Here is a 25,225-nt window from a genome sequence, read left to right as displayed (position 1 = left end):
CCCCACCTCAGAGGCCAAGGTACGGAACCGGATGGCGTATTGTCCGACCGTAAGAGTGCCCTGGGTGAGGCAAAAAAGAGACTCCGTGGCGGAAGCCAACCGTCCGGGCTCATCAAAGACCCTACGGAAAGTGTCAGTGAAGGTCTGGAGACTGGAGACTACGGGATCGTCCCGCTCCCACAGGGGATTTACCCAGGAGAGTGCCTCTCCCTCCAAATGGGAGACAATGAAGGCAACTTTGGCCCGGTTCGTGGGGTACTGTTGGGGCAGGAGTTCGAAGTGCAACCTGCACTGATTCAAGAAGCCTCTGCACAACTTGGGGTCGCCGCCATACCGAGGCGGTCTACCAAGCCTGGGAGGCGGAGAGGGTCCGGGATCAGAACTGCGGGACGAATCGCGTCCGGCAGCCGACTGAAGGGAAAGCAGCCGATCGTCGACCGAAGCCATGTACGAAAGAATATGGGTTTGGGTGTCCCGTTGTTGAACCAGCTCCTGCTGGAGGCTGGCCAGTTGGGAGGCGTTACCAGGGTCAGCGGCCTGCAAGGCCGACAAGCGAGAATCCATGGTCTTCATAAAAGACATAATACGGGTCTGGTTCTCCCTTAGGAAAACCAACTCCTTTTGGGCAGCGGCCCCGGCGGGGTCCATGGCCTGACTATACTGTTACGCTGCGGACGCAGGTGACGAGAGTGGACCCACTGGGCCGTGACGCCGAGCCCTCCCCGAGCGAGCGCACCAAGTGGACCGACCCCTATACAGGGACCGTTAGGGAACAGACTCGGGAAGTTCTAGCGCCACGGCAGCCAGGACCAGGGGTCGGCTCAGGAGGGTGAACAGATGATGAGGAACAGAGGAAGATCCGGAGAGGAACCAGGATGACCAGGGTCCAGAGACTGAGGAAGAAGGAGAAGGACGGAGGAGGATGGCGGGGGTCCAGGAAGAGGCGAACTGAAAAGGGAAGGAGACACAGGGGTTAGCAGGAGGCACGGACCGGAGAGTCAGAGGAACACTGGGGACACAGGCGGAAGACACAGGGGTTAGCAGGAGGCACAAGACACAAGGGGTTAACTAGTGCGCAGCTTGCAAGGGACTAGCAGCAGAGAGCGCGGCCTAGACAACCGAGAGGTAACTCAATAGTCAGGCGCCTCCACTAAGGGAGGGCGGCCTGAAATACCTGGTGGTGGCCTCTGATAGGTCGGGAGGCCGGTCCGGGTCAGGTCACGCCAGACAGGTGGCTGACGGCAGAGGCGTGCGGCTTATCCCTCCGGCGAGTGCGCAGAGGCACAGTGCGCGCGGCCGAGGGAAGTGGAGGAGAGCATCGGGACGCCGGCCGCCAGAAAGCGAGGGGAGCGGAGGCGCGCATGCAGGACGCGTCAGAGGAGCGAGTCGGGGCAGAAGCAGGAGCGGTGAGTATGGCAGCGGGAGTGGGAGCGGCGAAACGGGGAGCGGTGCTAACATAAGGCTTCCATGACCAGACTTTGCTTTAACTACTATAGAGTGATCTGGACTTATAAAGGCCCACTGAGGTATGTACTCCGAGAGGCTACTGGCCAGTGGAGCCAGCTGGCAGACAATAGTTGAGGCAGTGGGTTAAAACCAAATTGGGCTGAGTCAGGAGAGAAACAGGTCAATGACATGGTCAGGACGATGTCAAATTCTATACCAAGAGGACAGAGCAGAATCATAAATCAGACGGAAAGTCAAAACAGTTCAAGGTCAGAAATTAGTAATGACAGAATATTCAAGAAGCAAGGCTTCACAGAGCAGCTGACCAGGGTAAGTATACACTTAAAACTGGCAGCATCTAGCAATGCTCACAGCAGAGAACTGATTATTTCTGAAGATTACTTTGTAGCAACCCACAGCTCCCTGACTGGGCGGTGCCACAAGTTGCAGCAATGCTACTACTTAAGGCCCCGTCACACACAGAGATTGCTGATTTTGTGACACATCAGCGATCTCGCCAGCGAGACCGCTGTGTGTGACGGGGATCAGCGACCGGCCCCCCCCGTCGGGTATCGCTGATCATGCAGCATCGGCTAGGGCCGTTATTTCGATCGTTGGTCTCCCGCTGGCCAGCGCACATCGCTGCGTGTGGTAGCGAGAGACCAGTGATCAGCGACGCTGGACGCTGGTTTCTAATGTAAACATTGGGTATACAGGAGCCGCGGCTCCTGGATACCCGCTGTTTACCTTGGAAACCGGCGTACATACTGGTTTCCAAGGTAAACAGCGGGTATCCAGGAGCCGCGGCTCCTGGAAACCCGATGTTTACTTTAGAAACCAGCGTCACTGGTCCTGATCGCTGAGGCTGTCTAACGATGTCCCAGTGATCCCATCATGTGGGATCGCTGGGACATCGTTATGTGTAACGGGGGCTTTAGGCTGGGGTCAGACTTGCGAGTATGATGTGAAAAACTCGCGCGTGTCTCTTGCATCAATACCCGGCACTGCCACCGGCACTCTGGACCTGAGTGTGCTGCTATGTGTATTTCTATGCAGCTGCACACTCCAGTCCTGAGTACCGGTGCCGGGAATTGATGTGAGAGACTCGCGCGAGTTTCCCGCATTACACTTGCAAGTCTGACCCCGGCCTAACTTGGACTGCGCTTGTGTCTCCCTGCACCGTTTGTAGTGTAAGTGATGTGTTTCCTAGCAACAGAGTCAGAGGTAGTAGGAGCATATTCAGATATGATGTACCAATATTGCATTCATTAAAGAACATGTATTAATGATAATGAGTGGCTTAACCACAGTCGCTATACAAAATATAACATTTTTAAGGGCAATAAGGAATATTAACATTACGTCATCTGCTGCTACATAAATGATTTAATATTATATATTCCTGTGTTCTGTCTTTCCATTATCTAGATAGCAAAGCAGCTGACTCAGAAGAGAGATTAATGGACACTTTATTAAAGAAAGACAGATATAATAAACTCATCCGTCCAGCTTTCAATAATACACAGCTGGTCTCCATCCAGCTCCAGTTGTCACTGGCTCAACTCATCAGTGTGGTAAGACTTTATTACGTCTACGAATACAGCACAAATACCTTCTTTTTTATGTATTTCATTCTATTTTTCATTACTGCTGAATTATTATTTCAATGTGGTTATATATCACCTACGTATACTACAGCACTATACAAACATTGTCCTCATTTACATAAATCCTCGATCCCAATCTGCTTTACGCAAACGCATACTGACATATGGGTGAATTTCATAGGGAACCATTTCGCTTATCAGTATGGGGAGAATTTTTTAAGGCTTTTGCACCTGTTTTTAGTGTTAAAAAGACATAATATTTTGTTGTATCCTAAAACTGGTAACTTTTTTCTATTTTAGGCAGCTCTTGCCACTTTTAAAAAGTGCAAGAGAAAGTGGTTTTGGTTCACTAGGCAAATAAGGTTTAGGCCAAATGTATGACTTTTTAAAAAGTTGCAATTCTCATACTTAGTGGGTGTAGGGGGAAAAGTGGAAAAGCTCTAGTTTTCTTTGATTGCTAAAAGAAATCCCTGATGAAGCTGCTTTACAGCACCGAAATGCGTGAGACCTGTCTCCACTGGCATCCTTAGTATTTTGGTTCATGGATCCAATATTATGACCTACTCTATTTGACTTGGTATATGGCTTAGCTGTATAGAGCTATTTATATTTATGTCTTGCATTTATATATAAGGTTATAGGAAGTTTCGCCCCCAGCAGTTTGCCCCCAGCAATTTGCCCCAGCAGTTCGCCCTCAGGTATATTTCACCCCCGCACATTTCACCCCTATCATTTCGCCCCCAGCAGGATTCGCCCCCGCACATTTTGGCCCTCAGCAGTTCACCCCCAGCAGTTCGCCCCCGGATGTTTAGTCTCCAGCAGTTCGACCCCGGATGTTTCGCCCCCGGATTTTTGCCCCGGCAGTTCGCCCCCGGATGTTTCACCCCCAGCAGTTCGCCCCCGGACATTTTGCCCCCAGCAGTTCGCCCCCAGCAGTTCGCCCCCAGATGTTTCGCCCCCGGATGTTTCGCCCCCGGATTTTTCGCCCCCGGATGTTTCACCCCCGGATGTTTCGCCCCCCAGCAGTTCGCCCCCGGCAGTTCGCCCCCAGATGTTTCCCCCTAGCAGTTTGCCCCCGGATGTTTCGCCCCCAGCAGTTCGCCCCTGATGTTTCGCCCCCTCAGTTCGCCCCCGGATGTTTCACCCCCGGATTTCTGGCCCCCGGCAGTTCGCCCCCGGATTTTCGCCCCCAGCAGTTCGCCCCTGGATGTTTTGCCCCCAGAATTTTCGCCCCCGGTAGTTTGCCCCCGGATGTTTGTACCATTTTGCCCCCAGAATTTTGTGTTTGGATGTTTCGCCAGTTTGTCCTTGTGGTTCATGAGTTCCCATCCGTCACCAATCCACATGTCACAAAAGTACTGTACAGAGTGCTGCAATTTTGTGACATTTTAAATCAACTGTTTCCATCAGTAAACCTCACAACTGATTGCATTATAGTGTCAGAGCATTTTGCCCACAATTTTAACAAGACATTTTCCAAAACATTTCTAAAACATTTTTGTGTTAAAAAAACATAACACGAAAAAAATAAACAGTTTCAAAAAAATGTAGTGTGAATAAGACCTGATTAGGTGGGGAATGTCAACCACTCCAAACTCAAAACATTTTGTGAACTTTTACCTGACCCAATACTGACATGCTTTTTTGCAAGTTTTGTTGCAGATGTAACAATTTTCATGTCAGGTGTCCTGCAAGTTACATTAGACTAGCTCTTATTCCATCTTTACATCAGAATATAGCAGTGCCTAAAATCTCTTCAAAGAGAGAGGTGTACTAGCACAAAAAATCAGTCAGCTTCCACAGCAATTCACTTTCTACAAGTATGAATTCAGTTCTATCCAAATGTGGGAAGAAGAAGTTGCTCTATGAGAATCACAGTTACGTATTTTCCAAACGAACAGCTGAAAATGTCCATTCCATCTGGGTGTGTGAAAAACAGTCGACTTGCAAGGGACGTGTTTGGACCAAGGAAGCATCTGGTGAAGTGGTGAAAGTAACCAATCCCCACAAACCACGCAGCACAAGCAGCAAGACCTGAAGCAATCCAACTTGTCAATCAATGAGGCGGTCAGGGCAAGGACAACACAGGAGACAACACAACAGATTCTCACAGAAGTAATTTCAGGAGCCCATTCTAATGTTGTAGCACTTCTCCCAAAGAAAGTATCACTGAAGAGAACAATACGATTATCAAGGCAACTTGGCAAATTGGCAATATTCCAAGGTTGCCCCAAACTTGTTATTCCCCAGGAGTTCCAGGAGATCAATATTGATGGTATCCAGCAGCAGTTCCTTCTGCATGACTCTGGTAAGCATTTAACATTTCCATTATGCAGAATTATTGCAAAGTTTATGTTGCACAAATGTGAAAAATTATATATTACAAAGTGCTGATATAGAATACTAGGTGATTATTTTGCCTTAAAGGGAAACTTTGAGAATAGTGTAATGTAGAGTGAGGCCTACTGATTCCAACTATGCTTCACTTGTTTAGTTGCAGTCTGATCTTCTGCTCAGCTTCAAAGTAGAAGTTCTGCCTTCAGGATACAGTGGTCTGCCATGTTCATAAGCAGAGTGGTAACCTTGTCCACCAACCATGATTTGCAGGTATTTTAGTGTAGAATTTTATGCTATAAATTAGCTGCAGATTGTCTGCTGCAACTACTTAGTGCATGTGAATGGACCTTAAGGATTCATTAACATGTCTCCTAACTTCTGTGGATAGTCCACAACTGTAGATCTACAGCTATTCTGGTGTAGATAATTCTACACCAAAATCTCTATTTAGCTCTATGGATTTAGGTGCAGGTTTTAGTGCAGGATTTTAGCCCCTTGTCTGAATGGCTGGAATCTTTTTTGCATAATGTCAGCATACATTCACATGCAGGGACATAAGTAACTTGGCCCTGGCCCCATAGCAAAGTTTTGAAGGGGCCTGGGCCCCCCTTCCTCTGCGATGGCCTGCCCCTTTAGCCAAGCCCCCTGCCAACAGCCTGAAATGAAGTTCCAATGCTGACTTAGTGCTGGGAAGAGGGTACACCATGCTCCAGTAGGTGCCTGTCACCTACCGGAGCTTGGCAGGGGGTGAATTAATATTCACCACCTGCTGCCACACGCTGTGTTCCTCTGCTTTGATACAGGACCTGCAATGATGTATGCAATCATGTGATCGCTCACGTCTCAGGATCTGCATCAAAGCAGAGAGAGGAAAGCAGCGCAGCAGCAGGCGGTGAGTATTAATTTATCCTTGCCATGCTCCAGTAGGTGACAGACACCTACCAGAGCATGGTAGATCCAGGGGGCCCGCTGTTCATGGGCGCATTACACCCCTTGGTGGCACGCCCCCTGACGGCCCGGGGGCAGTGTCGTCCCCTGCCTACATGGTAGGTACGCCACTGCTGCACTGCATGTCATTTTTTTTAACTGTGCATTTTTTCATCAGCATGTGGATGGGATTTAGACATTTACGCTGCATATGACCATGACCTAATGAACCATTGAGTTAGCATGCTTTTTTTCACAAATACTTCTTACATGTTTGCTCATTTTTCCTGATGTAAACCTTTTATTATCATGGAATTCTGCATTTTGCTAGATTCTGCTGCCGTTAATCCTTTCACGACTTTGAAAATGTGACATTTTTAAGCTTGGAAGCATTTTTAACAGGAATATATCATTTTCCACTGGGACAATACATGTTGTAGAAAAAACTGTTGTTTAGCCCCTTCACACCAGATTTAGCTTCAGTTTTACATTTCTGTTATAAAATCACAAAATCTGAATTAAAATGTGAGTTTTTAATGTGAGAGATGAACCATGGATGCTTCTGATTAGGAAAATTTATTATGAATTCATCCCGAAATTCTCTGTCTGCTACTTGTTAGTTTTTATTTTGTCTCTCATTATTTCCTGTACTAATACTTTCACTTTTAATTAGGAAGTGGACACAGCTGTATCTTGATATTTGGAACAAGAGACAATCTCCATCTACTGGCCCAAAGTAAAGACTGGTTTGCTGATGGCATGTTTTCCACTACACCATCCCTGTTCAAGCAACTTTATACAATCCATGTAGTCCACAGCAGCCTTGTTGTTCCTGTAGTGTACGCCTTGCTGACGGACAAGAGACGTTCAACATACCAGAGATTGCTACAAGAGGTGAAGAACATGCAACCTGGACTGCAGCCACACAACCTGATGTTGGATTTTGAACTAACTGCAATCCAGGCATTTGAGAGTGAATTCCACAACCTCGAGAAGACCAGTTGCTTCTTCCACCTATCACAGTCAGTTTGGCGTAAAGTTCAAAATGAAGGACTCAAGGTGCAATGTCAAGGTGACCATGAATTTGCTTGTTGGATACGCATGATACCTGCCCTTGCCTTTCTACCAACCCAGAATGTTGTGCCTTCATTTGAAGACTTAGTGGAAAATCCTGATTTCCCACAAGAAGCCATACCCATTGCCAACTATTTTGAAGATACCTATATTGGTCGAATGACTCGCAGTGGACGTCAGGCACCTTTGTTTCCAGTTCAGCTTTGGAATATATATGAACGAACATAAATGATCAACAGCGAACAAGTAATGATGTTGAAGGATGGCACCGTAGCCTTCACAAAACATGTGGTACTCTTTTCCCAAATATATACCGGTTCATTAACTGTCTGAAACATCAGCAAGAGCTCCACAGTAGAGTTGAGCGAAACAGGTCGGTCAGATTCAAAAATCTTTCGCTAAAGTCGGGTTTCGCCGATCGAAACCCAACCATAGCGTGAGGTCGGCCATGACGTCGCCGATCAGCACGCATTTCAAATTATGCTTTCAGTGCCTTTTCTCAGCCAATGATGGAGGACGCACACTGTGGGCAACGCGGTGACATGCGCAGCGGCCACCACCATCTTAGAGAAGGGCATTGAAGTGATTGGCTGGCTTTGTGTGGCGTCACAGTGGGTATAAAAGGCTGTGACCGCCGACCGCCATCTTACTTCTGCCGATCTTACAATAGGGAGAGGTGCTGCTGATTCTGAACAGGGAGAGCGTTAGGCAGGGAAGAAGAAAAAAAACTGCTTCTGCCGATAGCGCTTTTGACTGTACAGTTAGTGTGCAGTGAAAGGGAGGATTTTTGTTGTGTGCAGCAGCGCTGGTGGTGATTAGGCTGACTTTTAAGGCTACCTGCTAGCTGCATTGCTGTGTGCACACTACTGTTCAAACTGCTTTTTTCTAAAGCACTACAACTTTTATTATTTTGCCCTGGTGAGTCACTGAGCGTTCATTTTTTCACACACCGTATAGCGGTGTACGCTCCTCACACACTACCTTGTACCAGCTGGTATCACGGACAAATAGAAGCTATCTGGGTATGACTCTAAAAGAACAAGCCGAGGAGTTTTTCCATTTTTCCAGACCTACACCTTAGAGTCCTGTCCGTTTTTCAAACAGTTTCGTATATCTGCTGTCTGATCACGGTCAAAACTAGACAGAGGCAGCGTGTGTCAGTCCGTATACAAATAGACGGAGATTGACAATTTTCCATACAGACACCGTATAGCGGTGTACGCTCCTCACACACTACTGTGTACCGGTGTTATGATTCCACCACACGGCAGGGGAAGAGGGTGCCACTGAGCTCCACCCACCACTGGCCTTACCTACTTGCCGGTCCCACCCTAGCCGGTGGGCGACAACTGGGCGGCGGTCCCTACCTCGGCGTAAGTGCAGGGAGCTACAGTGAGGGTAAACCGAGGGTGGAATGAGTGCAGGACAACCTAAGGGAGACAAGCAGCAGCAAGGAGGACTCCTAGAGTGAAACTAAAGAGTGAATGAACCTGAAGGGTAAAACCACGAAAACCCCAAGCTAACACAAAAAATACTAAGATTTCAGCGAAGACCAAAGCGGAAAGCTGGAGTCCCAGAGGTACTCAACGAAAGAGAGACCGGGAGGCTGTCAGAGGTTGTACCGGACAGCGCTGTAGGGAAGACAGGAATCCGTACCACAGAAGAATCACGGGCAGGGAGTGAGAGCCCTGTGGAGTGCTAAATAGGAAAAAGGCGGGACATAAGACAGGAACCAGTGAAGCAGCCAATCACCAGAACGGAGGAAGAACAATGAACGAAAAAGAACTAGTTGATCAGAAACTGTATAATACGAATGGTTGTGTGGCACAGCAAGTAAGGCAGCGAGACTTGCTGTGGAAAACAGACTAGACCCTGGTACGAATCCTGACAACCGGCTGGTATCACGGACAAATAGAAGCTACCTGTGTGTGACGCTGGAAAAAAAAGCCAAGGAGTTTTTCCATTTTTCCAGACCTACACCTTAGAGTGCTGTCCATTTTTCAATCAGTTTCATATATCTGCTGTTTGATTTCGGTCAAAACTAGACAGAGACAGCGTGTGTCAGTCCGTATACAAATACACAGAGCTTGACAATTTTCCATACACACACCATATAGAGCTGTCCGATTCTCAAACAGTATTGTGTATCTGCCGTTCGCATTACAGTCACATTTATACAGAGTCAGCGTGTGTGTGTGTGACATTCCGTAAATACATATACGGAGATTGTTAGTTACACAAAAAACGTATACAGCTGTACACTTCTGATACAGCTCCATATATCTGCTTGTTGGATTATGATCCAATACATACTGTGAGAGCGTCTGTGAATAACATAATATATACGTTGATTTAATTTTTTTAATACACCTTACACAGCTGGACGCTCCTCATACAGTACCATATCTCTGCTGGTATTTTTGGTACATTTTCCCAAACATGAGGAAGTATGGTGGAAGAGGCCACGGAAGGTTCTGGCAAAAGCACAATAGCAGCTAAGGCAGGAGGTGTTAAGCCTGCGTCATCCTCTGGCCCAAGAAGGCCTGTAAGGTTGCCTTTTCTTGGATTAGGAAAACCGCTTTAAAGCCGGAGCATCAGGAACAGGTTTTGGCGTACATTGCCGAAACAGCCACTAGCTCTATTGCCTCCTCTTCTGAACGTTCGAAACCTGCAAGCACGGAGTCATCAGTGCAGGGTTCTGGTCAGAAAAAACACCTTTCCTTGTGTCCTTCATCCCCACCAAAAGTTAAGGGTGCGGCAGCCAACACTTCAGATTACTCTATGGAGCTCTTTTCACATACCATGCCTGGGTTATCCAGTCAAATCCTGAATTCCCCAGTCCAAGATGAATCTGACATGGAGTGCACTGATGCACAGCCACTGCTAGATGATTCTGCTGGTACATTGACCCACAGCACTACATTGCCCTCGCAGTCTATTGAGCCAGAATCTGAACCTGATGAAACTCAGGTGCCCCTTCCCGCATACTATACCACCTTACACGGTGACACATAGGAAGGTAAAGAGGAAGGTGCAGATGACTTTGAAGAGGAGGTGATGGATGACCCAGTTCTGGACCCGGATTGGCATCCATTAGGGGAGGAGGGTGGCGCTGGAAATAGTTCAGATAAGGAGAAGGATCCGCAGCAGCCATTGACATCGCAGCAGTGGTTATCTGGCAGGCCCGTAGCTGTCCTAAATCGTGGAACAAAAACTAGAAGAGTTGCAGGAACGCTTGACCAGACGGTCAACTTAGCACAGCGTGCAAGGCCAGAAAATGTTTACCATAGTAGGAAGAGTGCAGTGTGGCACTTCTTTGTCCAAAATCCTACTGATGAGGCAAAGGTTACCTGTAAGAAGTGCAGAAGGACCTTTAGCCGAGGTAAACAACTCAGAAATTTGAATACCAGTCGCATGCTTAGACATTTAATCAACATGCAACATGCAAGCATGGACGGACTACAAAACCTCAGGTAGCACATGTGCACCTGCTCCAACTGAAGGTAGACAACAACGCTCCATCGCTTCCCCCACTGTAAGACCATCGCCACCTTTAAGCACACCACCAGCACTAAATGTGGAGTGTTATGATGAGTCACCGTAGGAGGCAAAGACAGAAATGCTAGCTAAGTCCAGAAAACCAGAGAAGTTGGCAGCTATGGGATTGCAGACCCCTGAACCTATCAACAACAACTAGCAATAGCCGTGGGGGGTTCCTACGATGCCCTAGACCCCTCGATCACAGCCGGAGAACTGCCTAGCCTAAAGACAGAAAGGGAAATCTAAACTGCCCCAGAGCAGACCCCAAAGCAATAGGCAGCCCCCAACATATAATGACGGTGAAGCAAGAAGAAAAAACACTAACACAGATAGAAAGATAGACTGAGCAAATGATGGGGCCCAAGCTAACTAGATAGGACAGGATAGGAAAGCTGCTGTCTGCAATCCGCGAAAAACCCTATCATTATAAGAGCCAACAGACTGACAGGGAAAAAGGCCCTGAAGATGCTAGGCTTCAAAAAGACTATGTCAGTACTCAGGTATTTTCTGAAGACAGAGCAAACCGACAAAAAAGGAATTCAGCTCACCCCAGCAGGGAATGGAAGAATCCAGAAAAGCAAGGCACACTAAAACCAAAACACAAATGCAAAAAAAGGCAAAGCAGAAAACTTAGCTTTTGAGGAGCAGGAATCAGACTGGTCTCCTAGAATTCCACAGAGAAATCACCAGCGAGGCAGAAGGGCGTCGGCTGCCTCATATCCAGTCAGAAATCCCCGTCGCCCAGTCATCCTCTCCCAGCTCAGGTGCCTGGTAATCAGCCTCACTACCTTCCTTCACCAGAAGAGGGAGTTCATCAGACCTCAATGGTGAAGGGGAAAATGAACTCATAACAGTACCTCCCCCTTGAGGAGGGGTCACCGAACCCTCATCCACGCCACCAGGGCGATCAGGGTGAGCCCGATGAAAGGCACGCACCAATCTTTTGGCATGAATATCAGAGGCAGAGACCCAGGAATTATCCTCCTGACCATAACCCTTCCACTTAACCAAATACTGGAGTCTCCGTCTAGCCAGACGGGAATCCAGTATCTTCTCTACCTCATATTCCATGTTACCTTGAACCAATACAGGATCCGGAGGTGCCACCCCAGGAACTACTGGTTCAACAAACCTCTTCAACAAGGACTTATGAAACACATTATGGATTTTAAATGTGACAGGAAGAGCCAACCGAAAAGAGACCGGATTAATGATCTCCAAAATCTTGTAAGGCCCAATAAATCTAGGCTTAAACTTAGGAGAAGCTACCTTCTTAGCGATATTTTTTGATGATAACCAAACCATATCACCCACCTTAAACTGGGGACCAACGGTCCTATGTCGGTTGGAAAACCGCTGGGCCTTTTCTTGGGAGAGAGATAACCTATCCACCACTTGGTCCCAGATCTGGTGCATTCTCTCCACCACAGTGTCAACACCTGGGCAGGCAGAAGGCTCCACCTGCCCTGAAGAAAATCGAGGATGAAACCCAAAGTTACAAAAAAAAGGTGACATCAAAGTGGCAGAACTAGCTTTATTATTTAAAGCAAATTCGGCCAAGGGCAAAAATGAAACCCAATCATCCTGATCAGCGGAAATAAAACATCTCATATACGACTCCAAGGTCTGGTTTGTTCTCTCCGTCTGCCCATTGGTCTGAGGGTGAAACGCAGAGGAGAAGGACAACTGAATTCCCAGCTTGGAACAGAACGTCCTCCAAAATCTAGACACAAACTGAACTCCTCTGTCAGATACAATGTTCTCAGGAATCCCGTGTAAGCGAACCACCAGTTGCAAAAACAGGGGCACCAACTCAGAAGATGGCAACTTAGGGAGTGGTACAAGATGAACCATCTTAGAGAACCTATCACAAATCACCCAAATAACAGTCATTCTCTGAGAGACAGGCATATCAGAGATGAAATCCATTGAAATATGGGTCCATGGCCTCCTGGGGACCGGCAAAGGCATCAACAACCCACTAGAGCGAGAACAAGGTTTAGACCGGGAGCAAGTCCCACAGGACTGCACAAAATTCCTGACACCACGAGACAAGGCGGGCCACCAAAAAGACCGACTCACCAGATCTCTAGCACCAAAAATACCTGGATGACCAGCCAATGCAGAGCAATGAACTTCAGACATCACTCTCTTCTTCCACTGGTCAGGAACATACAACTTTCCACTGGGACAACGCTCAGGTTTGTCCTCCTGGAACTCTTCCAGAGCACGTCTCAAATCGGGCGAGATGGCAGAAAGAACTACCCCTTCGCCTAAGATGGCAGCAGGCTTGGTCACCACAGGAGAATCAGCAAAGAAGCTCCTGGAAAGAGCGTCAGCCTTGACATTCTTAGTGCCAGGAAGAAAATAGACCACAAAATCAAAACGTGTAAAAAAACAAGGCCCATCTAGCCTGTCTAGGGTTCAAGCGTTTGGCCGACTCCAGGTAAATCAAATTCTTGTGGTCAGTGAGGACCACAACTTGATGTTTAGCTCCCTCCAACCAATGTCTCCACTCCTCAAATGCCCATTTCATGGCCAACAGTTCCCGATTCCCCACATCATAGTTACGTTCAGATGGGGAGAACTTTCGGGAAAAGAAAGCACAGGGATTCATTTTAGATGTTACAGGATCCTTTTGGGACAAAACAGCTCCTGCACCAATCTCAGAAGCATCCACCTCTACCTGAAACGGGAGTGAGACATCAGGTTGCCGCAAAATCGGGGCAGAAGTGAATCTTCGCTTCAGCTCCTGAAAGGAAGAAACAGCCTCCGGAGACCAATTCAACACATCAGCACCCTTCTTAGTCAGATCAGTCAATGGCTTGGCAATACTAGAAAATGTTGCTATAAATTTCCGATAAAAATTAGCAAAACCCAAAAACTTCTGAAGGGCCTTCAAAGAAGTGGGCTGAACCCAATCATAAATGGCCTGTACCTTGGCCGAATCCATTTCAATAGTTGACGGAGACAAAATAAATCCCAAAAATGAAATCCTCTGTACCCCAAAAAGGCATTTCGATCCTTTGACATACAGGGAATTCTCCCTCAAGATCCGGAACACCGTCCGAACATGTTCCACATGAGAATCCCAATCCTTGGAGAAGATCAAAATATCATCCAGATAGATAATCAAAAATGTATCCACAGTCTCGGAAAATGTCGTTCATGAAGCCCTGGAAGTCAGAAGGGGCATTAGTGAGCCCAAAAGGCATCACCAGGTACTCAAAATGTCCCTCTGGAGTATTAAACGCCATCTTTCATTCATCCCCATGCTTAATGCGGATAAGATTATACGCCCCCCTGAGGTCAAGCTTGGTAAACCAGCAAGCACCTTTAACTATGGAGAATAGATCCGAAATCAGGGGTAACGGATACTGATATTTAATAGTAATTTTGTTGAGGGCACGATAATCAATACAAGGCCTTTTTGGCCACGAAAAAAACCCCAGCACCTAATGGTGAAGAGGATGGTCTAATATGACCCTTCTCCAACGCCTCCTTAATATAAGATTGCATAGACTCGTGCTCGGGTACAGATAAATTGAAGAGCCGACCCTTGGGAAATTTACACCCCGGGCTTAGTTCAATTGCACAGTCATAACTCCTATGAGGAGGCAAAGACACAGACTCATTCTCACTAAATACGGTACATCATAAAAGTCCGCCAAATAGTCAGGAACATCATGCGACTGAGGAGAGGTGGAAAAAAAACGGAGCCTCACTAAGGGCACACCGACAACCCCAACTCACCACAGACACAGATTTCCAATCCAAAACTGGATTATGAATTTGCAAGCAGGGAAACAATGGTATCATGCAAATTATGCAACACCAAAAATCTGCAATTTTCTTGATGGTTTGGGGCGACCCGCATTACCACCTGGGTCGAAAACTGAGGTTTATTTTTCGCCAAAGGAGTAGCATCAATCCCCCTCAAAGGGATAGGCGTCCGCAGAGGTGTCATAGGAAATCCACAACGTTTAGCAAAATCCAAGTCCATTAGGTTCAGGGCTGCTCCCGAATCCACAAAAGCCTTGGCGGAAAATGTGGACAGGGAGCAGATCAGAGTAATTGCCAGAAGAAACTTAGGTTGAACACCACCCACAGAAAACGTGTGTGCAAAACGTTTCTCTCGTTTAGGACAGACAGAAATAATATGCGAGGCATCTCCACAAAAAAAACACAGCTTATTACGCTTTCTGAACTCCTGACGTTGCTCCCTGGACAAAACTCTATCACATTGCATAGGTTCAGACACTTGTTCAACAGGTGGCAACATCTCTCGTGCAGTCCTGCGTTCACGTAAACGCCGATCAACCTGAATGGCTAATGACATAGAATCGTCCAGACCAGAGGGAACAGGAAATCCCACCATAGTATCTTTTACGGCTTCTGACAAACCCTTCCGAAAGAGAGCTGCCAAGGCATTATCATTCCATGGACTAAGGACCGCCCACTTTTGGAATTTTTGACAGTACAATTCAGCAGAATCTCGACCCTGGCTCAATGCCAACAGGGTCTTTTCAGCCTGATCAATAGCATTAGGTTCGTCATACAACAACCCCAAGGCTTGAAAAAATGTGTTCACATTAGTCAGACTAGGATCATCAGGTTTCAAAGAAAACGCCCAATCCTGGGGATCGCCACGCAGCAAAGAGATGACAATTTTAACCTGCTGCGCGGAGCTCCCTGACGAGTTAGGCTTCAAGGCAAAAAATAATTTACAATTATTTTTGAAATTCAAAAATTTAGACCGATCCCCAAAAAACACATCAGGTGTAGGGATCTTTGGTTCAGCAGCATGTAAATGAGCAAGGTAGGCAGAAATTCCCCGCGCTTCCGCAGCGAGCTGCTCCACACGATCAGACAATTGCTTTATCTCCATTGAGAGAAAAAAAAATTCCCCCTACGGCCTCAGTGATATAGAGGAAAAAATATACACCTTTTTTTTTTAAAATTCTTTCCTGCTATTGAGTACCCTAGGATCTGCGGTATGGCTGGTGATTCTGTTATGATGAGTCACCGTAGGAGGCAAAAACAGAAATGCTAGCTAAGTCCAGAAAACCAGAGAAGTTGGCAGCTATCAGATTGCAGACCCCTGAACCTATCAACAACAACTAGCAGTAGCCGTGGGGGGTTCCTACGATGCCCTAGACCCCTCTATCACAGCCGGAGAACTGCCTAGCCTAAAGACAGAAAGGGAAATCTAAACTGCCCCAGAGCAGACCCCAAAGCAATAGGCAGCCCCCAACATATAATGACGGTGAAGCAAGAAGAAAAAACACTAACACAGATAGAAAGATAGACTGAGCAAATGATGGGGCCCAAGCTACCTAAATAGGACAGGATAGGAAAGCTGCTGTCTGCAATCCGCGAAAAACCCTTTCATTATAAGAGCCAACAGACTGACAGGGAAAAAGGCCCTGAAGACGCTAGGCTTCAAAAAGACTATGTCAGTACTCAGGTATTTTCTGAAGACAGAGCAAACCGACAAAAAAGGAATTCAGCTCACCCCAGCAGGGAATGGCAGAATCCAGAAAAGCAAGGCAAACTAAAACCAAAACACAAATGCAAAAAAGGCAAAGCAGAAAACTTAGCTTTTGAGGAGTAGGAATCAGACTGGTCTCCTAGAATTCCACAGAGAAATCACCAGCGAGGCAGAAGGGCGTCCAGTCAGAGATCCCCGTCGCCCAGTCATCCTCTCCCAGCTCAGGTGCCTGGTAATCAGCCTCACTACCTTCCTTCACCAGAAGAGGGAGTTCATCAGACCTCAATGGTGAAGGGGAAAATGAACTCATAACAGTGGAGGTGTCGTCGCAAGGCCAAAGCACTCAGGGAATCACAATGGTTTTGCAACACAACACTGAATCTAGGCCATCACCACCAATACCATCACCAACCCCCTCTCACTCCATCCGGTCCACTGCTACTTCCCCCATATGCAGCTCTCCAGTCCAGCTCACCCTACCAGACACTCTGAGTAGGACAAGAAAGTACTCATCCTCGCATCTGCGTACACTTTGTTTGAACGGATACATTGCCAAACTAATCTCATTAGAGATGATGCCCTACCGTTTGGTTGAAAGCGAAGCTTTCCGTGACCTCATGGCCTATGCTGTCCCACGCTATGACCTACCCAGTTGGCACTTCTTTTCTCAAAAAGCCATCCCTGCCCTCCACTGGCATGTGAAAGACCGCATTGTCCATGCACTAAAACAGTCAGTGAGTGGAAAGGTGCACCTCACGACAGATGCATGGGCCAGTAGGCATGGCCAGGGCCGTTACGTGTCCATCACTGCACACTGGGTTAATGTGGTGGATGCAAGCTGCACTGGGGACAGCGGCGGTGGAACAGTGCTGCCTAGCCCACGGTATAGGAAAAAGTTGACTGTAGTCTTTCGCTCCTCCTCCTCCACTATCAGCGAAAGCTCGTCCACAGAGCGCAGTTGCACGAGCACTCCATCCGCGGCTGCCAGTGTTGCACACGAGGTGTCCCACTATCGAACAGCTAGTGGTAAGCATCAGCAGGCTGTGTTAAAGATGATGTCTTTGGGCGACAGCAGACACAGTGGAGGTACTGGCTGACTACTTGCAGCGACAAACAGAGTCATGGCTGGGCAGTCTACATCTTGAGGCAGGCAAGGTAGTCAGTGTTAACGGCCATAATTTTGTGGCAGCCATAGCCTGTGCAAAACTCATACACATACCTTGCCTGGCTCACACTTTGAACCTGGTGGTGCAGTGCTTCCTTAATAATTATCCGGAGTTAATATCCCTGCTCTATAAGGTGCGAAGACTGTGCTCCACATCCGTCGCTTGGCCGTACACTCCAGTCGTATGCAGAAGCTGCAGCGATTGCTCCACCTCCCCAAGCACCACCTAATCATAAACGTTGCAACAAGGTGGAACTCCACCCTGCACATGGTTGAGAGGCTGTGCGAACAGAGGCCGGCTGTAATGCATTTGTGGGAGGATACACGGGCAGGCAGTTTGAGGGAAGACATGGAATTGTCGGGTGTGCAGTGGTCAAAGCTGAAAGACCTCTGTAAAGTCCTTCAGTGTTTTGAGGACTGCATGCGGCTGGTAAGCGCAGGCGATGCCATCATAAGCATGAGCATCCCACTTATGCGTCTGCTCATTCAAAGTTTGACGCACATTAAGGATAAGGCATCTGCAGAGGAGGAGGAGGGAAGCCTTGATGACAGCCAGCCATTGTCTGGTCAGGGAACTGTCCTGGATGAGGTGGAGGAAGAAGAGGAAGAGGAGGATGAGGGGGATGATTATTTTGGGCAGGAGGATGCTTCTCAGGGGGCAAGAGAAAATGTTGGCGTTCCAAGGTCAGGTACAGTGTTTGTGCGTGACTGTAGGGATGTGGACTTGCCAGAAAGTGCTCCTCCACCCACCACTGGCAGTGCATCATTGACACCTGGAACATTGGCCCACATGTGCGATTATGCCTTGCGGATCCTAAAAAGGGACCCCTGCATTGCCAAAATGATAAGGGATGACGACTACTGGCTGGCCAGCATCCTGGATCCATGCTACAAAGGCAATTTACACAACATCATGCCACAGGAGAACCTAGAGATAATATTGGCTAACAAACAAACTACTCTGGTAAACCGTTTGTTTGAGGCTTTCCCAGCACACAGCAGTGGTGCTGGTTCTCCCACGAGCCGTAGTGGGCACAATGGAAGAGGTGTTCGTGGTGCACACAGCAGAAGTGGCGTTGGAGACAAGGGTTTAATGACCATGTTGTGGAGTGATCTCTCAAGTACCGCTCACACGACTGCTAATACAGCATTGATTAAAAGTGACTGGAGGCAGCAGTTGTCAACTATGGTTACAAACTACTTCTCCTCCCATATCCATGTTCTCCCTCACAGGTCATTCGCCTTTGACTATTGGGCCTCTAAACTGGACGCCTGGCCTGAATTGGCACAAATATGCCTTACAGGAGCTCGCTTGCCCTGCTGCTAGTGTGTTATCTGAAAGAGTCTTCAGTGCTGCCAGATCAATCCTGACAGAAAAAAGGACCAGTCTGTCGACCCAAAATGTTGATGATCTAACCTTCATTAAAATGAACCATGCATGGGTTTCAAAGGATTTTGTCCCACCTTCCCCTGATGACACATAGGTTGCCAGAAAACTGTGTCGCTTTTGTCCTCCTCTTCCTCGGACTTGCCCAATTCCGCCCTTTGCAGCAGCTGAATGTCCAGCCAACACATCAACATATGCCATTTTTTAAACCTCCCTAACTGGGCTGCCCACCCCCTCCCCAAGGACTGAGGTCAACGCCTGGCGTACCCGGGCAAGTGCCATTGGATGGGCCCACTGATGGCCGCCGGCACTGGCACAGGGCACCTCATAGTACAATACAGTGTCTTTGACGGTGGGGGGCCCACTCGCCGTCAGACACACCAGCGTACTATGAGGGGCCCTGTGCCAGTACCGTCGCCCACGAGTGTGCCCCCTCTGCTTGGTCATGGCCACAGCACTTGCAAGTTGCAATACTTACCTCTCCCTGCTCCACCGCTGTGTAGTCTGGGCAGTTAAATCCTTCACAGGGTCGGCCACTAGAAATTGGTGGATTGATCGATGATGGCTAAGATGTAGCTATGGCCTGTCCTGCTGGCCTCTACCTTCAGATGATCAATGGCTACCATTTGAAATGGACGTCAACTTATAAGCGGATGCAGTGGTGGTTTATGATCATCTTTCACAGTTGATAGTCACAGACGTGTGACATTCCTGCCACCATTTTTCAATGTTTCCTCTCATGCCAATCCAATAGAATCGCCTACGGCCTGTGGCTTCTGTCTTTTGCACTCCAAAATGACCAGACAAATCATGATAGGCAGTGAGGACCATGGGTACATCTTTCCCTGTGATCACAATTTGATGGAGACGAGTAACGGTGATGTGATCCACGCTACTGCGATAAAGCAATCCTTTCTTCACAAAGAACCTTTTTCGCTTTCTCCACAGACACAGTAATTGAGGGTCTGCATCGCTTCTGCAACATCTACCGGGAGGTTTTCCCGCGATGAGTAATTCCAAAATTTCTGCTAACACTTGACTTTCCGTCTCTACTTGTATCCATGTACTTTCCAGTAGCGGAGAGTCTAGACTGGCTTACTGAGATTGAAATATATACGAAGATTTAAAAGTACCACAACACTGTCTACTGGTGTATGCTTTGAATACCTTTCCCGTTTTCTACTTTTTAAATTCTGGTGTAATACATAGTGAGCCTGTCTTCCTGTCGACCACAGCAATTCACCACAGCCGTTTCACATTTCTCTGTACACAGGCCCGGTACCTTCACTTCCTTTGTTACTATAATCATGGCGTCCTCTGTGGCTCTTCCACTGGGGCTGCCCTATGCCCATCCACCACAGCGCTTCACCAGTCTGAGCACACTGTCCGTATGATAGCCCCAGGCCGTCTTCGTCTGTGGCTACCGTCCTCTGGGCCACCCCCCCCGTGACCGCCTCAGCTGTCAGTCCTCTCTGGAGCCTTTCCACTGTCTCTATTTCCTCAACAGAACTTCCTCTTTACTTTGCTCCCTTCGCTGACTGACTCTTGCAGAACCTTCCCTCAGCCTTTTATACTTCCAGTTCTGGTAACTCCGCCCACCATCCCCTGACAGTTTCTCTGACCAATGGCAGTTATTCAGTCCCACTCCTACACTCTCCACTGCCCTCCAGTGGGCAAGCTAAAACACTGCACCCTTTCTCTTTATCTTAGCGGTTTCACACCTACAATGCGCTACACCTCTGCTTCTCACTACAGGCAGGTTTGTCTGTCAGTCCACCGTCCCTACATCATCCATAGTGAGTGAGCGTGTGTGGGTTACGCCTTCTATATATACGGTGAATCGGAGATACCAATTTTTACACTATACTCGATACAGCTTGTATCTTGTTATACAGGACCTTTGTTCGACATTTAGCATTACAGTCAAATCCATACTGAGTAAGCGTCTGAGAGTGACTACAGGACTACTTATACGGAGATTTCAATTGTACCCTAAAATATATATACTTGCTATCTTGTTATCAGGTACCTTTTTTACAACATTTTTATTATGGTCAAACCCAGACTGAGTGAGCGTCTGAGGGTGACTCCGGAAATATATACCGAGATTTTCAATTTGGCCAACACTGTATACAGCTGTATGCTTCTGATACAGTACCATATATCTGCTGGTATTTTGGGTCCATTTTCCAAAACATGAGGAAGTATGGTGGAAGAGGACGCAAACGTGGGCGTGGGGGGCCACCTGGTACTGATGGTGGTGGTGGTGGTGCATCTGCTGGTAGTGCCATAAACACAATAGCAGCTAAGGCAAGAGGTGTTGAGCCTGCGTCATGGTGTAGCTCTGGAAGGCCTGTAAGGCTCCCTTTTCTGGGAGTAGGTAGACTGCTTTTAAAGCCGGAGCATCAGGAACTGTTTGTGGCTTACATTGCTGAAATAGCCTCCAGTTCTATCGCCTCCTCTTCTGAAGTTGTAAAAAATGCAAGCACTGAGACGTAACTGCAGGCTTCTGGTCAGGAGCAACCCCTTTCCTTGTGTCCTACACCAAAAGTGAAGGATGTGGCAGCACACATTTTAGATTACTCCATGGAGCTCTTTTCACATACCATGCCTTGGTTAATTAAAAATAGGGCCCATCAGATACTGGAGCATTAGAAATGGGGCAGATCAGACACTGGAGCAGCATCTAAGGGGCCCATTATACACTGGAGCATTACAAATGGGGTCAATTATATATGGAGCATTATTAGAGCCCATCATACACTGGAGCATCATCCATGAGGCCCATCATGTACTGGAGCATTGTAAATGGGGCAGATTAGACACTGGAGCAGCATCTAAGGGGCCCATTATACACTGGAGCATTACAAATGGGGCCCATTATATATGGAGCATTATTAGAGCCCATCATACACTGGAGCATCATCCATGAGGCCCATCATGTACTGGAGCATTGTAAATGGGGCAGATCAGACACTGGAGCAGCATCTAAGGGGCCCATTATACACTGGAGCATTACAAATGGGGCCGACTATATATGGAGAATTATTAGAGCCCATCATACACTGGAGCATCATCCATGAGGCCCATCATGTACTGGAGCATTGTAAATGGGGCAGATCAGACACTGGAGCAGCATCTAAGGGGCCCATTATACACTGGACCATTACAAATGGGGCTCATTATATATGGAGCATTATTAGAGCCCATCATACACTGGAGCATCATCCATGAGGCCCATCATGTACTGGAGCATTGTAAATGGGGCAGATCAGACACTGGAGCAGCATCTAAGGGGCCCATTATACACTGGCGCATTACAAATGGGGCCCATTATATATGGAGCATTATTTGGGCCCATAACACACTGGAGCATCGTCCATAGGGACCATCATATACTGTAGTGTTATGTGGAGCTCATCATATACTGTATGGAACATTATATGTGACTAATTCTGTATGGAGAAATATATGGGGCTCATTATTCTGTGGTGGCCATAACACTGTATGGAGTAATATACTGTCCTGTTTTTGAGCTATTGTACAATTTAAAATAGATCAGTCATGTCATGTAAGCAGTGAAGTATTTGTCTTTGTACTATACCTATATTTCTGTGGCATATCGGAGCATCATGAGTTGTGGTATGTGTTAAAGGGGTGCACTGACACTCTTTGGCCCAGGGCACACGAAAACCTGGAGCCAGCCCAACCCCCCCCCCACAACTTTAGCCAAATAACCCCCAGTTTTCATTGTGGAACTATTATTAGGAAGTAAATTAAGGTTGACAAGCTTCAGTAATAAGAATTGATGTTTTTGGCATTGAAATGGGCACTGTAGGTGTGTTTACTATCCTCCACTCCCTGCCGATTTTGCTTCCCCATTGACTTGCATTGGGTTTCGTGTTTCAGTTGGCCTCCGACTTTTCCCTATAGTCGGCCGATTTCGTTCGACTCGACTTTTAAGAAAGTCGGGTTTCATGAAACCCGACTCGACCCGAAAAAAGGCAAAGTCGCTCATCTCCACAGTTTAGAAATTATTCAGATAATAGCAGGAAATCCCACCACTGCAAGAAACAAAAAATATGTTGCAATTTCAGCAAGGGTTAAACGTATTGTGCAAGATTTCAACAATAGAAGCTTGATAGATTATCTGAGAGGCATCGCCTACAGCTTTGAATTTTAGTTGATGGTCACATATTTAGCAGTGCATTCCCCTGTATAAGGCATGTCACGGTGGATCAGCTCTTTACCCGGCGCTGTCACATCTTCCCTGGATCTCACTGAAATCATGGAGAGCTATGGTTGCAGCTTCCAGTCACTTGTCGTTGGTGCTGAAAGGTGCTGATAAACAGCTGGTTTAATGCAGAATACAACTGGACCCTATTCTTGGCCTAATCTGAGGAATGGGCATTAATAAAAAGGGATCCTGAAGAGAGATTACCACTTTTATCTGCTGCTCCATTCTTTGGTATACTGGCAGAATGTTCTGTGAGGGCTAATCCCCAAATCCCCCTTCTCAAGACCTGATAAAGAGGTTCTGTAGAAGCTGGTTAACCACCACCTTAGTTCAGCAAAGCCAATATCTCAGTTCTGCAGAGATGGTTGGTGGGATTAACCCTGAAGTCAGTCAACAGTCCCCCTGCTTCCATACATAGCCTGCATTAAAGGGGTATTCTCATGCAAACAGCAAAATAAGGGGGCATGCTTTCAGCAATCATGTTGCGGTAAGCATGATGCCAATCTTCCCCTCCTGGTACTTACCAAGAGGTCTTTTGCTCATCTTTGCCTGATCTTCTCCTGATTGTGTGGGCTGGTGATCGCCATGCTGGATCCAGAGGCCACCACAAGTCCTCTCCTTCTTCCCAGGGTCCTCTTCTTCTGCCTGATCTCATTGCGGCACTGTGCATGCGCAGCAGTGTTTTGGTAACAGGAGAGGTATCCTGCCCCCTGGATTGACTGATGAATGGGGCAGGAGTGACGTCATGTCAGTGAGCGGCCAGGAGACATTCGGCCTCACTACCACGGCGTTCATCATGCTTCATGTATCAGTGATCCAGGCAAGATGAAAAGACAACCAGAAGCAGGAGAAGATGTCATGGGGAACCGCTAGACTGCACTCCGGGACCGAAGGAGCTGCAGCTGTGACAGGAAAGTGTTAGGAGTGGCGGAAGACACTAAATAGAAATATAAATAAAGTGCCTTCGCCACTCGGGGTCCACCGTGCGGAAGATGGAAAAACCGCAGCTAGGTGACGACAGAGCAAACTGGCGGTGATGTGCACAGGGTTTAATATCACCCAGGTGCACCAAGCAGTTTCTGTTTTAGGCACAGAGCTGCTGAAACAATTTAAAGTACTAAGTACGCTGAGGCTGTTAGCAGCAAAGATCCTCAGCGGCACACACACGGTAGACGGTCACCGGAGTAGTTAAATGAAACTGCACTACACCCGAAGAGACCTACCGTGGGACAAGTGTGCACATCGTTGCAACCGCAAACAAGCTGCTACTGCAGCGCGGCGTAGATGGTGCCGCCCAGAGACACCGCTAATAACGCAGGCGCGATGTCAGACGCTAAGCTGCTGAGGCAGCGGAGCAATGGAGCGCTGGCGCTGATGCTGGAAATAACTCAGTCACTCTCACAAACGTAGTATCAGAGGAATAGGGGTTTCAAATGAGTCATTCACCAGTCCATGCATCCATCCACAAACATACAGCAGCAAGTATGAATATACTAGTGCATGGTGGAACAGCCATGCGCGCTTTTTATAGCAAAGGGGACCTTCCGGAAATCTCCAGGTCTCCAAGCGGAGCCAATGGGATCCGACACAGGACCTGAACACCTGACTCCCGAACTCCAATAGGAGTTTGTCCCATGAGCATGCTCAGATGGAGGAGTAAAGGACTTAGCCTCTGGAGATAGTCGCCGCAGGGCAATCTCCTCTGCAATCTCCTTTGCAGCAGCTGAAGAGCCGGAGACTGCAGAATGTGAGGATCTAGATTTCAGAATAGGAGAGGCAGAAATCTGACTCCTAACAGTAAGTATGTCAGTTTTTTTGTGTTCTAGGGTGATAATACTCCTTTATGGCCAGCCAGTAGAGCTGCTGAAAAGGCAGCCACAAGAATCCCCAGCAATTGGGGTCCTGTATATTTTATCCCCAGGTATGTTCAGCCCTAGATGTTTAGTTCCCTGCATGTTGACCCCAAAAGCTGAGGGTGAAACATCTGGGGTCAAAATGCTAGGGGCAAAACATC

General features: G+C 47.6%; 1 protein-coding gene across 1 annotated transcript in view; it reads left to right on the top strand.

The window, feature by feature from the left end:
- The window catches only part of CHRNB4 (cholinergic receptor nicotinic beta 4 subunit), a 108,024-nt gene that overhangs the window by 45,115 nt on the left and 37,684 nt on the right, over positions 1-25,225 (top strand). The window contains exon 2 of the mRNA XM_073579338.1: positions 2,875-3,020. Within this exon, the coding sequence (XP_073435439.1) occupies positions 2,907-3,020 (114 nt within the window). The 5' untranslated portion in view covers positions 2,875-2,906. The remainder of the gene's footprint in view (positions 1-2,874; positions 3,021-25,225) is intronic.

Source organism: Dendrobates tinctorius, unplaced genomic scaffold (assembly GCF_039654945.1).
Source record: "Dendrobates tinctorius isolate UK_male_01 unplaced genomic scaffold, ASM3965494v1 ptg000062l, whole genome shotgun sequence".
Lineage (NCBI taxonomy): Eukaryota > Metazoa > Chordata > Amphibia > Anura > Dendrobatidae > Dendrobates > Dendrobates tinctorius.
Note: the sequence above shows the minus strand (reverse complement) of the source record. Positions and strands in the feature narration are given on the sequence as shown.